The sequence below is a fragment of the Falco peregrinus genome, chromosome 1 (genome assembly GCF_023634155.1).
Source record: "Falco peregrinus isolate bFalPer1 chromosome 1, bFalPer1.pri, whole genome shotgun sequence".
Lineage (NCBI taxonomy): Eukaryota > Metazoa > Chordata > Aves > Falconiformes > Falconidae > Falco > Falco peregrinus.
The window spans coordinates 59,324,765-59,344,985 of NC_073721.1; the positions used below are offsets into that span (position 1 = coordinate 59,324,765).

Genomic DNA, 20,221 nt, shown 5'->3' on the forward strand with positions numbered 1-20,221 from the left:
CAAAGACCTGAAATGCCTCTCCTCTGGCCCGAGACAGATTTTCTCCACCCTGGGCATTGGTCTGTATTCCCTCAATCTGGGGCGATGCAAAGAGAATTTTTGTCCGTGCAGACATTGTTAGAACCCAGGAAAAAGCAGGTTCTTGAAACTCTGCTTGACAGAAGTTGTCTTTGTGCTTATTCTGCAAGTAGCAGAATAAGAGAAAGCTGCAGCCCCCGTCATGTGCAGTTGGTTCTGATACATACAGACATCACTACCACGAGACCACTTCAGATGAGTGGTGTGATTATGGGCAACAAAGCAAGATGCAGCCAGTGCTAGATTGATTTCTTGGCTCACTGGTACAAAAGAAAAAGCAACTTAACGCAATCAGAGCAACTTCTTTTTGTTTAGTTTTTAGAAGTAGCAAATAATAACTTCTGTTTATTTTTTGGCTGTTCTCAGCCTAGACCACAAAGCTAGACTGATTTATTTTTTTTTAAATACAAACAGCTTCCAGTTAACTTTGCTGTTCCTCAGCACCATCACTGCATAAGGCTATAATGTTTGGTACACAGACACCATGTAAGACTGTGTCTTTAAAGGAACTTTGCTATCTTAATCATACCAAGGTAACTCAGAATGTATGAAAGTTCATGTGCTTTTCTAATTGAAGGTTTATGAAGGTGTGTAAAATAAGCTTTAATGCAATCTTCCCTTAGTTATGATCAACACTTACATTGCCTTAAAAAATAAATCTGGCTGCTACATTTGGACACATGACCATGTCACAGCACTTGAGACAATGTGCATGCTCATGAACCACAGCAAATGCAACTTAATGCATTTTAACTACGCTGAGACCTCTCTTTGTAAGGTAATCACAGTTCAAACTTGTGTTATTATTTTGAATACTTGTTGGGGTGGAGCCTACATTTGATAGTTTACACAGAAAAACATTTTGAGAGGGAAAGAAAATCTTCCTCTGCCTCATGGCATGCTACAAAGACAAAAGCAAAGATGATTCTCTCTCTTCAGTCCTTCAATGGCTATGCCTGAAGCTGATCTGGCCTGTCAGGAACTGATCGTTTACCAGTATCACCAGCATCTTTTCAAAGACAGGGAGTAGGCAACACAGCTAGAAGTGCACTGCCCACTTAAAGGTCACGCAGCATTCCTCTTTCACAACAGATTCAGCTAGGTTTGCTTCCTGCAGACAGCTGATCTAGATACCCCTTCTACACACAGGTCACTGAGGCAACAGCTACAGTGGGAATGGCTTTTCATGGGAAAGTGATTGGGCTGTCACTGAAATGGCCAATTACATGCAGAAAGCTCAGCAGCCACAAAAATGTCCATTAGTGGTACAGAGAAAGCATCATCAGCATGTGCGTGTATGACTGAAGAGACTCTTCCATGCATGACTAAGTTCTATTTCAGGTATTGGGTTGGGTGCATTTCTGGATTCTTTGGGATGGCCCCACAGAAACCAATCTGGGAAACTAAATAAACTGCTTCCGGCTGTAACCTGCTCCTTCACTACTGACGTGAACAGGGCAGGGCTTACAAGACACAGGCTGCCTAACTGCACAAGAGCTCAGAGTTTGGTTGTGGATGATGAAGCATTCAAAACGTTGCAAGTGGCACACCAGCTCATCCTAAGATATTTTAAAAAAAGTAAAATAAAGCAGCTGTAAAGCAGGAATTAAAATGTCTACTAAGAGCTTGGAAGTGAATCAGTCTTAGAAGAGACATAAAAACAGGTATTTGCATCTTCTCCTGTACATGAAAACACAAAGGAATTAACCGAAGACAGAATTGGGTTGTCTTGCTATCAGACTTACTATCCAGGTCAAATAGCAGTGAAAAAGTGTTGTTCCTACAATAACACAAAGCCAGAACAGCATTTTGTTTTCATTTTTAAGACTGCAAGCTCCTCAGGGCAGTAACTCTCTAGCTAAATTTTGTGTAACAGAGAGCTCACTGTGAGCTCTGACATGAGAACAACTGAAGCAGTTTCCCTATCTACCCGTCCCAAAGAGATAGGCACTGGTGAAGCAAGGGCTGAAAGAAGATCCTCCACTAGAGCGAGGTTTTGCCACCGCTTCCCAACAAAGGGGTTTGATGGCACTGCTGGATACACTTGCTATTTCACTGCAGTTGTTAACCTGCAGTATTACGATTCTGCATCGTCTGATACAGGTTTCTGTTGAAGGGGCTGACCCAGTCCAGCACGTTTAGCACAAACCCATCTTCAGCAGTAGTTTATTTGCTGTGCTCTGACCAGGGGTGGCCGAGGTGCAGGCAAATACTGTTTCATCAACTCAACCTACAGAGGCAGTGACCTTAGGCACAGGGCAGGGCAGACAGCTGGGAGCGGCAGTGTCAAACCAGACAGACAGGATTCGTTGGAAACTGTCAAAGGCAAACCCTTGATTTTTTTTTGCCATTGGAATCTGTCAGTCTTAGAGAGCTCTCTTGAAAGTCACATCATAGCCCTGTTCATCCTGAGGGGATATTAGAGCCAATTTAGGGCAAGTTTAGTTGGGTATTTGAAGCAATTCTGGGTGCTTTGGTCACTGGCAAGTGCCACTTGCATCTGGACTCCCTCGAGGGAGGGAAATGAACATACTGAACTGAGCTTCTCTCACAGCCAGATAAAGAGCATTATACAGGCAACACCTTTACCCTACCAGGGGTAAACCCTGCTTTCAGACTAACACACAACTCTTCCAGACTAACATGCTACCCTTACAGACCACATGGAACCTTGGCACAGCCACTGCGGATCACAACGCTGTGCATCAGTAGCAGATTTTTACAAATCATCCTTCAAGTATGTGAGCAATACTGCCCATCAAGGTAGAGTAGCCCCTGCAACTTTTCCAGCCACGCCAATGCAACGTTTTTGATGACTTCATGATCCTTCATTTCTCTCCCTAAGCCACTTGACACTAGGACTAAGGTACCATTATGAGATGGCAACACTTTGTAAAGGGCTATCAGGCATTCCCAGGAGAGACTTAAACCACAGGGCTCCATACAATAGTTTTTATTATGCTTTGGAAGTTCTCATCACACAGGTGATCATGACATAGACAGTTTTCTTAGTGCAAAGTGCTTTGCTGCCTGTTGAACCAGTGTGTAAGCTGTTAGCAAAAGCAGGAAGTTACTTATCAGCCAGTCAGTACTGCCTTAAACACACATCTTTACTGCTACCCGCATTGCCTTACCATCTGTATTTATAGACTCGTATCCGCCTCCTCATACCAAGTCCTCATTTATCCCCAAGCACGCACAGCAAACCCTGTACTCCTCTGGTTGTACTTGGGAGGACAGCATTGCACACCCTCCAAGCCTCTCTCAGATTACAGCACATCTTTAACTGTCCAAAACATCACCCGTTTTGGCTGCAAATCCACTTGACTCTTCCCATCTGGACAACTCCTCTCTTTTCCTGTTCTCCATCTCCTTTTCTGCCCATGAAGACTGTGATCGCTTCTACTTGCACGGAAGACGATAGCAGGAGGTGTGGTGGTCCTTCAAGTCAAACTCATCATGGCCTTCCCTGAGAATCAAACACAAAGCGCAGTCAGAAGTAAATACCCAGGCAGGGAACTCACCGCTAACCACTGCACAAGACGTCTCCCAGAAGCCCTTAACTAGAAACCCATCCCAAGGGTTAGCTGTGAGGATCCAACTGGCAGCCATGTGGACTGACTACTTGGACATATTTGCTCATAACAGAAACCTCTGAGGTGCTCTGTGGAAAGGTCTGTTCACCCTTGCCTGCTGGAATGGGAAGTGACAGTAGGCCTCTCTGTTTCTTTCCCTCTTTGGGAGATTCATGTAACTGGTGGCTCATTTTCAGCACCGTGTTTGTGATTCCCACGCACATTAGCAACTCCGACGACAACAGTCAAAATGAGTCTGCTCACACAACTCAAAAATAACTGTTGTGGCTAAAATACAGGCAGCTGTCTTAACCACGCTCAGAAGCGGGCACTGTGGAGTAAGACACAAGCTTTATCTACAGCACGCAACTAATACACTCAGTCACCTGTCAGACTGCTGATTCTGCTTTTAATGATGTTTGCCATCTGATACTGTTGCTTTAGTTTTTATTATCTTACATCTAACAATCATATGTTTTCTCACCATTTTCATATATTCTCCCCTACTCAATTGTCATCTCTCTACAAAAACATTTGCAGAAAATGAGAGAATATACACAAAAGCATCTCTCGCTATCCCAACCAGATTCTTAGCACCCTGCTAAATGTCATCCAGCACTAATCTAAGAACCCAGCCAACTACCCAATAGTTTTGAGACATGAAAAAAAGAAACCACACAAGTTGTGAGGAATAGCTTTGTATTCGTAAGAATTAACCGTCCACATCTGAGATGTGCAACCTTTTTTTTGTCAAAAATAAGCTACAGATGTTTAAGAACCAAGACTACAGCTGCTGCAAGGCCTAACTGAGGAAAAAAAGGTTTGCCTATAAAATCAACGAAGATTTTTTTTTTTTTTACATAGTTTAAGACTGCAGAGTTTCAACTAAGAAAAGCCTCAGTAATTTATACTATCTGATCTCTCCTCTTATGGCAATCCAGCCCAGATCATCCATCAATAACAAGCCACAGGAGTCACAGAACAATGGTCTTGTTTATCCCATCCCACGCAGTGCAGCACATCAGCTGCTCCAGAGAACACTCAGACAATGTGCCCAAACATGCACTGGAGCAGACAGACATTTCTGCCTAGGACCAGTTTAGTCCTCGAACCCTGGGATAACTACTGACTGCACAAACTATTTCCATAAAAACTAGCACTCAGCTCACATCTGGGTTCCTCAGATCTTACCTCCTAATGCCTGGGTTTCTGCCCAAGGGGAAGAACAAACAAGAGCAGCCAAGTTTACCTGTCACTGGCCTCTCAGATCAGGAGGAACTGACAGACTTACCGAAAACAGCGTTGGCAGTAGAGGTCCCCATCGCAGCCATGACAGCGCAAAGTGGCATCTTCGTTGCAGATACAGCACCAGGGTAACTCATCCTCATCACTGTCATCTGTGCTGGCAAGAGCTGTGGCGGTTGGAGTCTGGCTCTAATTCACAAAGAGAAGAGACACAGCATTCAAATCCCAGCACAGACAATACAGGAGTTCCATTGTAATGCATGATGGCCACGACGACATGTCACATGGTCCACAGTCCACTCTCTGTTGATCCTAACTCTGTGAGATGAACTTGCCCACAGCCCAAGGACAGGCTCTGTATGTATCTAGATCATATAATAAAAACCCAAGGTACTCCCTATAATTTCCTCATGAATCTATGCTGCTCAGAGGGTGTTCATCCTCATTTAGCATCTACAGCAATATACACCAACATTGTCCATGTTAAGGGCATGAAGCCCAGATCTTCTGGCAGGCACCACAGCAATACCAAGCTGTGGTGGGTGACCTTGGCTGGATGCCAGGCGCCCACCAAGCCATTTGATCACTCCCCTCCTCAGAAGAAAGTAAGATGAGAAAAACTTCATAGGTCAAGATAATGGCAGTTTAATAAAGCAAAATCAAAGTTTGCACACGGAAGCAAAGGAAAACAAAAGACATTAGTCTCTACTTCCCATCAGCAGATGTCTGGCCTCTTCCTAGGAAGGCTTGAGTATGCATAGTCGTTGCTCCAGAAGGTAAATATCACCAATAACAAATGCCACCCACCCCAGCCTTCCTCCTCCTTTCTCCAAGTTTTGTATCTGAGCAGACGTCACACAGTATGGAATATCCCTTCGGTCAGCCAGGACAGCTGACCCAAACTATGTCTCCTCCCAAGACCTTGCCCATCCCCAGCCTACTGGTTAAGGTGGGGGAAATGTTTGAGACAGCCTTGATGCTGTGGGAGCACTGCTCGGCAGTAGCCACAACACTGGTGTGTTATCACCACCTTTCTAGCTACCAGTCCGAGCTCAGCACTGAGGGAAGCTACAGGGAGAATTGACTCAATCTCAACCAGACCCAATACACAACCGACAGACAATCCCTGCTGCAAAACCAAGTGATCAAGCAGTTTTGCTGAAAGCACTTATGGGGGAACAGAAAGCAGTGGGGAGGTGGTGGTGAAGGAGTGTGTTTTCTCCCTGCTATAGAAAGAAAACTGTGGGACAAATGAAGTGATTTGCTTAAAGACACCTACTATTGATTTGTATTGAGGCTGGGCCAAAAAGATCTTCTGAAATCATAATCTAAAATTTATCCATAAGGCCATCTATTGCCTCCGCCTGCTTTACAGACAACTCTTGTGGAACTGAACAGCCACACACAGTGCCCAGACACTGGCAAAGGCTGCTTCAAAACACAACAGCAATAAGATGGTGCTATCTTTTATATCACTAAACCCAGAAGCGCAAGGTGGCATACCTACAAGATGGATGTTTTCAATAATGCTTACAATTAAATAATTTCTTCCAGTGGGGACAGGCCTGTCAGGTGTCTGTGAGTCACAGGTCCATTTAGTTCTTGTAATATACATTAGAGAAGGTGTATATATTTCCATAATAGGCTGGACTCCATTCTGAGCATAGGATATCTTATTACTAATTCCTTCCTCTGACGTTATATGAGAATGCAGTCAATTACTATCTAGAGGTTCCATTCTGTACATGCTGAAAGCACTGGCAAACCTCCCACTTACCCTGGTACAGGCTACATGGTACTAGACTGTGGCCAATTGGTCTAATTACATCAATCAAGTTAAAAGTCTCTTCTCTAATATCCATCTTGCGAGGTCTGTGCTAACTTCTCTGGGTTTAGAGGACACCATCCCATTCAGCAGAAAGTCACCCTGAAAGAAATTGTGTCCCAGGGAGCTATTCCTTTTAAAACAAGGATGACTCACAGCTGTGCTCAGGCCTGGTCAGCCTTGCAGAAGCCACTCAGCTTGCCTGCTCTGGAGAAGCTGTTTTTTTTTTCCTTTGCATCAAGCTCAGGATACAGCAAACTTTTGCTGTATAACTGTACTCTCCTGAGGCCCTGGAACATGTCATTTCAAGAGATCCTAACCAGCTCACTGACCTTTTGCTTTGCCTTCTTATGCAGGTTCTGTTGGGAGGGTGTTGGTTGGGTGGTCTGATCTGGAGGAATGTTGAATCCACTTGCTTCATCCAGGGCTGCTTCCTCTGCGAGCTGGTAACAACAGAAAGTAAGAAGCCTGTTGTTTCAAGTACAGTTGGGAGCCTCACTCTAGGCTCTAAACTCCTGCCCTTCTCCTTGCTCTCATGCAGTAACAGGAGATAACAAGTCTGAATACATCTGGTGTTATCTAGGCAGATGTGAGCTTGTTCTGGTCTGCACTCCCAACACTGTGCGTATGTTGTGAACAGTTAGTGTAGCAGCAGGGGCCTTCAGTTAAACACACTCTGCAGTGCAGCTATCAGCAGACCCTCAACATCATGCTAATCATGCATGTGTTGTCTGTAATTAGGCAGAAACTTAAGCACAGAAAGCTCTTGTCTTGCAGGCAGACACTTCATAGACATTTAGACAGAAATGTAGGCATAAGCTGTGCTAAACAGCACACACCTCATCATCCATGTTCTAGCTGAGTGGGAGAAAAGATTAAACGAGAAGTTAAGGAAGTACCTGCAAAGTGGAGTTGGAGAGGACACCACAAGAGACACAAAGCATGAATGAGAAAGACAATGTGACAGACTAGAAGTAATGTTGCCAATCACCTGTAGCTGATGGCCCAGGGGAGCTGGTGTTGGAAAAGCACTAGGAGAGAAAGGAATGAAATTCTGCCTAGGAACAGAAACACATGCTTTGCATGCTCACAGGTAACATATATACTGGGAATAATTGAGAGGAAGCTGCCACTTCTGACCTGTTTCAGCACTCTGCGAATGGCTTCCTCCTCAGTCACTTCCTCATCACTGTCAGGGAGTTTATAGGTTTCCAGTGTAACTGCAAGAGTAAGAGATAGGAGACTGTAACCCACACCTGCCTCAAACCTCGAGCCCACTTATGTGCCAGAGACAATCCTTTGTGGTGTGAGCTGGTTTTGGCATTCTGGCTCTGGCACAGACAGACCCTTTACAGGTCAGGACTCTCAAAAATGGCATTACTGTTTGTTTTTAATACTGGAAGAGGGAAGGGAAAAAACCCCATCAAAACCAGAGGTTTGCTTTTAAAAGGTTTGTTAACCTCACCAGAGCATGCTAGAATTATCCCAAAGAAGGGTGCAAGACAAAGTTGTCTGACATTACAGCTCCAGCCTTTACCCTCAACTAAAATCTTTCATACTGATTTCATGAGGAACCAACCTGTACAATGTTACAGGCAGAACGAAATCTGTCTGTTTCTTGCAGAATGGAGGAATTACATGGATAAATGCCTCTCAAAAGAAATTACTCTGTCACAGGAACTTGGTTCCTCTCTTGGCACTGTGCTTTTGTCTGCTACTCACCTTTCTCTGGGTCCTCGCCTCTGAGTGCTGCAAGTCTCTTGGCAACTTGTAGGATCTTTTCCTGTCTAGTGTTCTCTTCCCACAGCTCAGCAGCAGCTTCTGCCAGAAGTTTATTCTTCTCTTCCTCTAGCTGTTTTGGGTCCAGATTTGCAGGGCAAACACAATCTTCACTTTCCCGATTGAGATCATTCAAATTCTGGCTACTAACAGCTGCAAACAGACCAAACACGCTGGTGACTCAGCAGCAATGTTCCTTGGGTGCAGACAACGAGACTAAAGCAATGGTATGAGTGTAGCTTGCTGCTCCTCCATTAATTTGGGAAGTAACAGGAGAAGGCATGCCACAGTAGGATCTGCATTGTACATGAAAAGAAGAAAGTGAGCTAATCTGTATTTTACAGTGAGATTACACAGAAAACACCGCAGCTAGGAAGATAATTGTATCCCAGATTCCAATGTTTTGTAACAGCGCACAGGTGTGTTGAGTAGCAAGAGCTCCTCCCCAGGGAAGGGTCACAGAGAAACAGAGGAGCAATCTGAATAATACAGCCCTGAGAAGAAGAAACCGTCTCCAAGCAAAGACAATGAGACCCAGTATAGATCCGGATGGCTGCTCTTGGTCAATTTGGGAGCCATTAAGGGGAAGATTAGGTCAAATTGGACACCCAGCTCACATGTAGGCTGGACAGGGAGGCACATAATCCCTTCTCACTACAACACATATATTATTACACAGAAACAGGTCAGTGGAAGCCAAAGTAGATACCTTGAGGCTGGATTCTTGGTCTGTAATGCTCATCAATGCTAACTTCCTCTGACAGCTGAGTTAACAGGTCATCAGTCTGCTGGACCAGACTTCTGGTATCAGGAGGTCGGTGTACCTAAGAAACAAGGAGGGTAGAAAAGCCAAATGAAAGTGGTGTACTCAATCAAATGAAAAGTTTGGTAACCAAGATCACCCTAGGTGGAAACAGCATAAAAAGATGCATCCACTGCTCAACTTATGGTTATCTGGTGTAAGACTTAGGGCTTCATTCTCTGAGGTGCTGAGTGCACACAACTCGAAAAGCAGTCACCCAAACAAGGCACAGTAGTGCTGAACATATAGGAGTACACGCTGCTGGGTCCCACCCCAGCTCTGCCCCTACCCCCAATGTAAAAAGAGTGCCGTTCTCAGCAGTGCCAGCCAGAGCCCCACTGGGGCCTATGGTAACAGCTGGGTGTGAAGCACTGCTGAAAAATGAACCTGAGCATCTTGGGGACAAGATCATTCATATAGGCTTTGAAGGCATATGTACAACTCATTCCTCTGCAATCTCAGACTAACCATTTCTGGAATAATTAACAGGATTTTTCCCAGCTGGGCTGCAGTAACAACTACAGGATACAATTAGAAGGCAGGGCTGATAAGCCCCAAACACAAACAAACAGCTCTGAAAAAAAAATCAGACCACTTGGGTATACAAATGGGTTGAGAGGAAAAATATTAGCATCCGTAACTAAAAATAAACACATGAACTACATTTGACATAAAGAAACATATTGCATTCAAATTGAAGCAGTGAACTGTTAAAGGCTGGCCATTTGCTTCTGGAGCAATGACACAAACAGGAGGGGATTTCTGAAGGGTGCCACTTGGACACAAAAAAGCTGAAGAAAGAAGAACGGTTAACATGCTGGGACACCAGCTACTGTGTCAGCTCAGAATACACTGCTGGCTAAAGAGCTGAAGGAGCTTACAGGTCTGGGAGCCTGGGAAGGAGGATCTCTCCCCTGCAGGACAGCCAACCGGTCCTCCATTTCCTGTGTGGATGGAACAGGTCCTCGACAGTCCTCCTTCAGCGCAGCCAGCCTAGCTTCGATCTCAGCCTGAGTAGGGATGGATTCTGCAATTCAGAATAACCCAAGAGAAGTGATTATTGTGTTATTGAAAACAAAAGGTTTCACATTTTTTTTTCTCAAAATTGTATTTCTTTCTGGAATCAGATTCTGAACACCTGAGCAAAAACCTCCCTCAGACACTGACACGAACAAGCAGTCATACTGCAGTGACTTGGAGGCTCCCCTAAATGGTAACTGCTATCCTTTTCTTCCGAGTCCTTGCCTCCTTCACAGTTTATCTCCTAACCATAAGGTATTAGGATAATGTCATTTGGCAATCAGCTGACTCAGGACACTAGGGACAGGCAGTGAAATGTGTTATTTAGGCAGTACAGTCCATTGCTACCACATCTCTTAATGTAATCCTAGGCATATTGAAACCCTCCCCCACCACATAACAGGATGAAAGGAAACTGCCTCAAGTTGTGCTAGGGGAGGTCTAGATTGGATATTAGGAAAAATTTCTTCATCAAAAGGGTTATCAAGCATTGGAAAAGGCTACTGAGGGAGGTGGCTGAGTCACCATCCTTGCAGGCATTTAAAGATGTGTGGGTGTGGCACTTGGGGACACGGTTTAGTGGTGGACCTGACAGTGCTAGGTTTATGGTTATAGTTGATGATCTTAAGGTCTTTTTCAACCTAAATGATTCTAGATTCTATGATCCTATGATAATCAGGGTGTTCTTTCCCTTTTAGAGATCACAGATAATTTTTAAAATAGTTTATTCTCTCACAAGTTCCACAAGGCTGTCCCAGAATCTGACAGCTGTGGACTGCGATGAGAATCCTTTTCTTCCTCTGTGAGGCAAGGCTGGCCAGAACATAATCCCACAGAGACTGGCACTGCTGTTGCCCAGGACAATGACCTACAGGAAAACTTCTGCAAAACAGTATGGCCAAAGACCCTCTTTTCATTCTGCTCCTAAGGGGCTTGACACAGGCTTTTATCCCAAACAATGGAAAATGAGAAAGTGATTTTACAGGTAAGACACTGTCCCAAAACTAGAGAAGCAGTTTCAAGGGAAACCCCAAGAAGCAAAAAGAAACTGGAACAACAACCTAAAATCACTGTAGAATATGACCATTGTGGCAGCAGGACATGGATGCTCTGTCTTATTTTAACCCTTCAATTCCCTAAAAAGGGAGGCTCTGAAAGCCCAGCACTACTTCCTCCCTCCAGGTTCCATGTTTCCCCAAGTGGCAATGTTCCCACCCAAGGTACCCCTGGTATCTTCCAAAACTCACTCGGCTTCCTTTCCTGCCTGAGCCTCTCCAGTCTCTCTGCAATAGCTCTATCCTCTTTTGAGAGCCCTGGGTATCTGGAGCCTACTGGACGTAGGGGCTCCCCAGCTGCCTTCTGTTGTTTTTTCAGCTGGTTTTGCTTAGCCTCAAAAGCTGCTACACGCCTGTGACAAGAATGAAAAAAAAAAAAAAAAAAAAGAAACCATGACAATTGAGAACAGGGGTTTAAACCCTAAGATAAAAAACCATCCTCTGTGAACCCAACAGGCTATTTGAGGGATGTCAGTGTAGAACAAAACAGAAACCACTCCCTCCTGTACCAGGTTTTCCTGTATCAGCACAACGAGGAACACCCAAGGGTAAGGAAAACCTTAGCTCACAGAAGAAGCACACCTGGCACCAATTCCAAGGAGACAAGGAACAATTCACCACCAGGTTCTTGTTTCCAAGCCAAGTCCAATCAGTCACAGATAAACATAGGCAGGAGGCTCTTCAGGAGTATATTTGAAAAGAATAGACAACCCTCCCACCTCCACCCCCCCAAACAAACAAAAAGACTCAGACAACAAAACAAAACCTGCATCCTTTATCCAAATCTGAACAAGCAAATACCCACATCACAATCCCCACTTTTGCTGGTTTCTATAGGGAACGAGGAGCGAGGGCCTGAAAGGCTACTCTGCAGCACAAACAAACCATCTGGCAGGCAAGTGCAACTCACTTTTTGTAGTTTTCTGGTGGCGACCATTTTGCTGAACTGCTTTGAGATGCCTCTCTGGAAGACAAAACCAACAATTTCTCTGAACTCAAGATACTATCAATGCTTCAGTCATCTAGTCTCTCAACTCCAGAGGAATCAGCATACGTTTCTCAATCTCCTGGTATGGTCCCTTTCATAACCTCATTAATATGGAAAGCAATCAGCTTATGGAAGGAATTAAGATAATATAGCTGTCTGCGACAGCAAGGGACTTAATTTCTAGTCCTTTGGTCCAGTTGTTTTGCATCTGGACAAAACATGATTTAACGCGGTCACCAGTAATCCAAAGGAGGCAGGGATGAAATAACCTTGCCTCCCACAGCCTGCACCTCCCAGTTCAGAGAGCAGATAGAGAGTAGTTAGGTAAGACTCACAGTGTAATTAGCTTCCATACAGCGGAATACTCTGAAAGGAGCAGTGGCATGCAACAAACACAGAATTATATAATGCACAAGCTAAACAAAATGTTACAAAAGTTATTACGTAACAACCAGTATCACAACATCTTCTAGCACACTTGAACACTGCACACCACAAACACATCTTGTGTAACTATCTTCTACTTTGCTGTATTCAGGTTGAGCTACTACACTACACACCTGTGTAGGGTAGTTAGCATATTTTATTCATTCTTAGAAGTTACAGCTACAAACACATCTGTGCTGTGCTAAGGCCTGTATAGCAATGAATGAATGCAACATCACTGGACCGCTTTCCAGTTCCAAGGCTTCAGAACTGAAAGCTACGTGCATGAAGAACAATACACACAGCTTACGGAGCTGCAGCCTACCTGTATTATCTACCTGCTATCCAGTCAGGGACAATTTTTTTCTGCTGTAACTCTACAGTGCTGATACTAAACAGATGAGGAAAAAAACCTCAAAAGAAACATGGAGAAAGGCTGCCCTGTTTTCTTAATGGCTTTGGAGATGTAACAGGGAATCAGAAAATTTCAAACCTGAAAGACTGAATACTGTACTTTCAGCATCAATAGCTCACACTGGTTTCATGAGCCAGTGCTTCTGAAATGAAGGCCTCTGCTAATGACAGACTCTTCTCCTTTAGACACCTGCAGAGCCAAAAAATTCCCTACTCACTGGTGAAAATTACTTGCTAGAAGAGAGGTAAAAGAAATGCAAAAGACGACACAGAAGAACTGGCCGAGCGAGGGGTTCTGGTGTACACTTGTGCTCTTGCATTACTCGTTCATGTGTATAACCCATGCTCCTACTGAATTAAGGGTTTCTGTTTTTAACAGGCAGGTTATGTTTGCAAATCTTTTTTTTTTTTTCTTTTAAAAGAAAACCAATTTTAGGCTACAAAATTTTAAGTCTTGAGGCTATACATAGCAGAGACCCCTTAACAAGAAGGATCTGTGTCACTGTTTGCCCACAGAGGTAACACTTCGAACATCTTAGTTAGACCATTCAACAACTATGCATCTCAAAAGTCTGCCAGTGCTTTCAAAGGGGTGTAGATTTTTGGGCAAATACATGGTGCAGCTTAATCTGCTCTTGTCTAGCGAAGATATCCACAGGCATTAGATGTCCACCCATGAAGATTTGAACCTAGTTCTTTCAGACTACTATGTCACCCTAGAGAACAGCCTCACAAATCCTGATACCCATCTTTGGACTGCACAGCTCATGTAACAGCAGTTCAGTTAACGACCTGGCTTGAAACTCCAGGGTACAGGCAGCATGCACACACAAGCGCAAGGCACAGCTCTCACGGAGAGATCCGCAACACAACTTTGGGGTGCAAAACGAAGAAACAAAGCAAGATACTGCCTTTGGGTGAAAAAACACTCTGTCTTACCCAGTTAGCTTTCCGTGACACTGCTTGCACACCTTCTGCTGAGTGTTTCCACAGCGGGGAACGACAGCACTGAAGCTAAGGCAGCCCGAGCAGAACGACCGGCCGCAGTTCTTGCATCCACACTGCGGAGACACAAGAGAGGGGCAGGACAGGGCTTCAGCACCCAGTCACCATCCACACCCCATTGCTCTGGCCAGCCATATGCAGGAACAGCACCTATGCCAAGCTGCACTAAAAATAACACTGGGGTTACACTGATTTTTTTTTTTTTAACCTGTATCATTAGCTACTGCTGAAGATATGGAGACTCTCAAGAGCCTTCGAGCACCAGCACATAACTCCTGCTGGGGGCTGAGACACCATTTCATCCCATAGTATAATGAAGCGTGGGGGGGAATTCTCTGAGACAGTGACTGAATGTTGGATTAGAGGGATGACATTCAACGGCTTTTTTTTTCTTTTTTCTTTTTTTTTTTTTTTTTTTCCATAATCACCCATATTCGCAGACGTACTGCAGCCAGGCCCCGCCGAGCTCAGTAGCAGGGACAACAACGCGGCGGCGCTGTCAGGGGCCGCTCAAGACTCCCCGGCTTCCCTAAGGCCGCGGCGCCGCGGGCCCGGCCGGCCCTGCCCCCCTCAGCCGGACTTGCCTCTTTCTTGAAGACCGAGAACTTGGACGCACACCCATAGCACCGCCTGTCCATGTTGCTGCCGGAGCCGCGCCCCCACTACGCCAGGCCCGACTGTTGTCCCCGCAGCGCCTGTCACTGCCGCACACCCAAAGGGCGGCAGCGAACCGTGGCTGCCGGTAACCGGGAGGCCGAGACGGCGCCTTCCCGCCCCTCACACAGTGGGCCGGCGCCGCACGACGCCCCGCTGCGGCGCAGGGCCCGCCGGGAGGTGTAGTACCGGGAGGTGTAGTACCGGGAGGTGTAGTCTCTCGAGCTACGCTGCCCAGGGCCCCCCCCGCCCGCCGGGCCCGGGCCCGGGCCCGGGCCCGGCCCCCCCCGCGCGGTGCATTGTGGTACCTGCCGGCCGGTGCCGCCGGCGAGGCGCGCGGCGCTGGGTGCGCGGGAAAACTCTCTTTCCCAGCAGGCAGCGCGCCGCGGAGCCCCGCCGCGGCGCTGAGGGAACGGGCAGCTGCGCCGGTTGGCGGCGGGTGAGGCGGTCCCGTACCCCCTGTGGTGGGTCGGGGAGGAGCGGCGGCTTGGCAGCGCGTCTCCCCTGCGCTCCTCCTCCCCCGGCGGCCGGCCCGACGCCAAGGAGCGGGAGACGCCTCAGCCTCCCGCGGCCTAGCGCTCCATCTCGAGTAGTCGCCGTTCCCACCGTAAGGAAAAGCACTGTGGCTGTTGAAGGGGGAGCAGGCCGCCGGCGGGGTCCTTCACTAGTTTCTCGTTACAGAGTTGAGTGATTGCTTACAGCAGCTTCCGTATGGCACCGCTATGCCGTGTCCGTGCCCCCATTACAGTGGACTCAGTACACTGTTGCATTTTTGCCCGTTAGATGTCGTTAGGTGTCAATGACACAAAAAAATGTGTTACCTCACTCTTGTCAGGGTGACACTCGAGTTACTCTGGGTATTTTTGGTCTTTTAAACCTGTTGTGAGATCCTGGCTGAGGAGAGCGTGAAAGCATGCAAAACCAGTTACCTCCAGCCAACTACTCTGCCAGCTTTTGTTTGCGTGCCTTCAGAAGTGCATATCCTACTGTGCCTATAAAAGAGAAGTTACTGAGTGTAGTTCTAGGTACTGTTGATTCCCATGAGTCATCTTGTTAATTGTGTGGGTTTGCAGTTACATTCTTTCCAGTTTAATAGATAAATCCACACTGTAAAACCCTACACAAATTAGGAAACAGACCAATCCATTCAAGGAAGTATGACTCTATTAATATCTAAACAAAGCTTAATTTAAAGGAAAAGGGGGGGTTCCCCTCTAAAGCTTTTTTCAATGCTACAGAACAGAACATCAGAAAGACAACTGTATAAAGCTTAGAAGCTGAACTTTGCACCTGTCCAGCAATTGTATTACAGACCATCTGGAAATTTCAGGTATTGTAGGCATAAAGCAGGGAATCCAGACAAATACAAAGCATTATTTACTAAAAAAAAATAAAAATACTTCATTTGATCTTGGTTTTGCCATTGAGCTGGTCAATGGGAAAAGAGGAAACAGAAATTTCACTCTTAAAGTTACATGCAACCTACTGATTGTGTAGTAATTTGGTATGCCACTCCCTAATACAAAACCCAAGCAGCGACCCAAAGAACCTTCCTATCCAGCGAGCACCACCAACAGAAGCACAGGGGAGGGAGCAAGATACTTAAAGGAATTGAACTTGCCTGTTTAGAAATGCCTTGGCTGAATTTACCGGATGGAACTGAGCGTCGTGACCAGGGCAGCGGAAGAAGACCTCGCTCTGCCAGGTCTGGAGAAGAGGAACGAGGCCCGTTCCCCGGGTAGTGTCCGCCAGAGGGGGCCCGGCCCCCACCATTCTCCCAGCTCCTGCGCCAGAAGGCCATTTGGCAGCTGAACAGCAGCAGCTTTTCTTTATTTCTTCACTTGCCTGCAGATGTTTCCCATGATAAAGGGAACTCCAGTTATTAAAATCCTATGTGACAACTTAGCCTGTAAGGTTTTTAATTTCTGCGTGGAGTGTAGGAGAGATTAAATGGTCTTTCGTTCATATGTCTTCTCCTTGCCAAACTCAGTTTTTGCACAGTAAGTTGTACATTCTCTGTCCTACACAGTTATAGCTGCAAATGCTGTGTTCTTCTCTAACTTGCTGTGAAACTGCACCCTAGCGTATTAGACTTGGCCTTGATAATCTTGGGGCCCGACTACTATAATGGAACACATCTAGAAGTAAAACTTTTGGAATGAGAAAGTTCAAATTAATTCAAAATGTGGCTGTCTGCCTACTAAGTCTCCCAGGCTGTAATGTTTCTCCTTGCAGTTGAGTGTGATAAAAAGGGCAGATCTTCACCACAGCAAAATTGAAAACTGCATTTCAGTAGTCCCTTGCTGTTTCAGTAAATTCATTTTTTTCTAGATGAGGAACCAACTATCAGCATGCCAAAAGCTGCCCTTATTTTCTGTCAGGTATTACGTAGTCACATAAGCAAGCATCATCTCAACCACAGAAATGGTTAAAATAAAAACATATTTACTTATGCAAGGGAAATGTGGTTTAAATTAAACACAAAAAGAGACCTTTAAGTAGTGCATTTTTGTGTTTCGGTAGCACTTTATTCCTGGCTGTTTTTCTCCTGCAGCAGTAATTGACAGATAGCTGTTCTCATTCTTACAGATTACAAAGCATACCACTCAATGGCCCCAAGGGTCTCCCAGATAGGAACCTGGACAGTCCCAAAGCAGTTATGAGTGGAATACATGGACGCAAACCCTCGTGTCTCTTCCATACACAAGCTTGTGGAAGTGGAACTCTCTTAGCATAGATCTGTTTTTGTACACAATTAAGGTAGTACCTGTTTGTGTCATTTGGTACATACATACATAGGAATACACATATTTTCATCACTGCTAGATACCTCTTTTTAAAGATTAAATCCTTATATGTGGGATTTCAAAGTTGTGTTACGTGAATGCTGAACTTTCATTAGAACCTCTCAAAATCCTCCTATGGAGGTATCTGAATTGTAAAGTTTTGGTATACTTTCCATTGCGTCTACTGGCTGGTCATTCTTAATTCATGTATCTCGGAATGTGAACAAGCTTATAAATAATTTTTATATATGGGCAATGCCTATTGTGGGAGGATTATTGTCTGTTAGATGCAAGTCCCCTTATACCATGCAGCTGGGTACACTCAATCTCTCAGCAGGGTTTCTGACTTCTACAGACTCTCCATTTAAGATTTGCAATTAACTGTGGTGAAAATGAGCAGCGGTCACTATAAGAAGGATGCCGTTCATCAGGATGTTTTGTATCTTGCATTTTCCTGTTCAGTGGCCACAGATTTATATATGAATAACATATAACTAAAGTGGAGACTGGTGGCAGAAAACCAGAGATTTTAGCACAGGAGAAAAGCTGAAGGTTTTGATATCTGCAGAGGGTCAGGAGATGGTTTAGGGCGTGTGTGGAACTCTAGCTAATGTGCGTATCTCCTTTAAGGAAAGCAGTTAACAAGGACCTAATAGAACTCATAAAAAGCAGAACCTTTAGATTTCAGACTGAAAAGCCTTCCTATGAAAGAGAACTTACCGATCACCTTATATTTCCACCCGTCTGCACATTCAGGAATGCATTTCTACATCATTACTGATGAATTCACATTTTTCAAAGCAAATGACATTGGAGCCTTTAGCCAGGCTGTGCACCCTTAGAGCTTATAACTTGCTAGCATAAAGGGATTACTTACAAAGAAAGCACCCTGATCAAGTCCCAGTGCCACAACTCGGACTCCTACTTAAAGCCTCATTTGCAGGGACAATTTCCAAGAATATTCCTATGTGTGGTACATTGCTGTTTCAACACTTCATTCACGTTCCTTTACCAAATATGGGTGAACCTCTAAAACACCTATGTAGAGCCCCACATCAGGCCATGGGAAAGGAATCCAATGTAATACTCTAGTTACAAAGCTGTTCAGCACTGTATATTTAAATAGGGATCCATTCAACTTTGTATGCAATAACAGTTGCCACAGGGTTATTACTTTTGCACCTCCATGAAAGTCATGGATATCTGCATTCTCAGACTCAGTGAGAATTAGCTTTTGTACCGTCTGAAGTTGAGGTTAAAAACAGAAATAGAGTTTAATTCTCTCATGCTGCTGAAATTGTTACATCCTCCAAAAAGATGCTGTCTAAATAGTGAGCCAAATTATATGAAGGAGTACTGTTTATAGCCAGAAGATAGAAGCCTGCAAGAACTACTCATACTTATTGCCTGCTGTGCATGCACTTTCCCACCATGATGCAAGCAAAAAGCAAACTCTAGACCCTGATGTCCGCAACTTATCAGTTATTCTTCTGAGGGTGAAAATTAACCAGTGCTTTAAAAGGAAAATATTACAGATCCTTAAAAAAACCCCAACAAAACCAAAAGTCAGCATAATTCAAAATTTTCTTGGCTGCCTTCCTAGCACCAGGAAAGCAAATTGGCGTTTTCTGTGTGCTCTTCTTTACAAAGGCATAACTGCAGCAAAAGCTTTTATTATTTATTATGATATTTTGGCATCCTCCAGTTTGGCATTGGCATTTAGTTCTGAATACATCAAGTCAAGGCAAAGTGTTAGCTGTCTACAGTGGTGATTTCTTTCTCCTCTTCAGACATCTCCTCAGAAGTGGAAGATTTCTCTCTGCAGACAAGGTACTTCACACCTGATACGTTCTCCAAAGTTACTGGCTCCATTTACATTCGATGGACTTTGCATTAGGTTTTCAGGCCTTATTTAAAAAAAATATTCTGATAATACCCCATGGACAATTTCAATACCTGACTCAGGCCACAGCAAAGCGACAAAAATAGGTGCTTCGCTCTGTTCCCTCTCCCTCACAGCTTGTTCCTGCCACTCTTAATCGTTTCTTTAGCTAAATCTGTTCCCTGACCTGATTCATCTCACAGAGGAGTATTGCAACTCTTTGAGTTGAGATGCTGTACATTTGCACCTTCAGTGTAAAGTAGTGATTTCCAGGCTAAGCTAAGGTGACTATATGAACGGTGTAAGTGAGCTTGGCTTCAAAGCATAAACAAACATGTCAGAAGTTTTTTTCTGTATGCATACTAGAATGCATATTAGGGTCAGGTAATAACATTTGCCACTCTACAGGTTAAAGTTGCTACATAGCCATATTCTGAGATTTTCATGGGCATGGTTTCTCACATTAGAAGTTCTTGAAAATCCGCTTACGTAGTTTCAGTTCTGCTACTGTATTTCACCATGCAACACCAGCAATGTGAATGCTATAACAAAAAGTCTCAGGCAGAAGCATCCCATGGACAGGAATATTTTTGTCCGTAACCCACCATGCAAATTACACCACTGTAGACATAAGACTAAGAGATCAAGCTTCAGGCTTTTTTTGCTGAAATTGGTGGCATCTTGAGT

At 44.8% G+C, this 20,221-nt stretch overlaps 1 protein-coding gene across 1 annotated transcript; it reads right to left on the minus strand.

Moving 5' to 3' along the window:
- Positions 1-3,016: 3,016 nt before the first annotated feature.
- On the minus strand, positions 3,017-15,037 carry ZFYVE19 (zinc finger FYVE-type containing 19). Its single transcript, XM_027778518.2, has 11 exons — positions 14,797-15,037; positions 14,147-14,268; positions 12,290-12,343; positions 11,572-11,732; positions 10,186-10,331; positions 9,212-9,326; positions 8,446-8,655; positions 7,864-7,943; positions 7,056-7,166; positions 4,945-5,087; positions 3,017-3,547 (listed from the first exon to the last, which is right to left on the minus strand). The coding sequence occupies exons 1-11, from the start codon at positions 14,848-14,850 to the stop codon at positions 3,481-3,483; spliced, it is 1,263 nt and encodes a 420-aa protein (XP_027634319.2). The 5' UTR covers positions 14,851-15,037; the 3' UTR covers positions 3,017-3,480.
- Between the last annotated feature and the right edge of the window lie 5,184 nt (positions 15,038-20,221).

Coding starts and splice junctions, on each gene's coding strand:
- ZFYVE19 (XM_027778518.2), bottom strand. CDS start 14,850: ATGGACAGGCGGTGCTATGGGTGTGCGTCCAAGTTCTCGGTCTTCAAG. Junction 10,332..11,571: donor CAGGCAGGAAAGGAAGCCGA/GTGAGTTTTGGA, acceptor TCTGAATTGCAG/AATCCATCCCTACTCAGGCT. Junction 9,327..10,185: donor CTTCCCAGGCTCCCAGACCT/GTAAGCTCCTTC, acceptor CTTGTTTCTTAG/GTACACCGACCTCCTGATAC.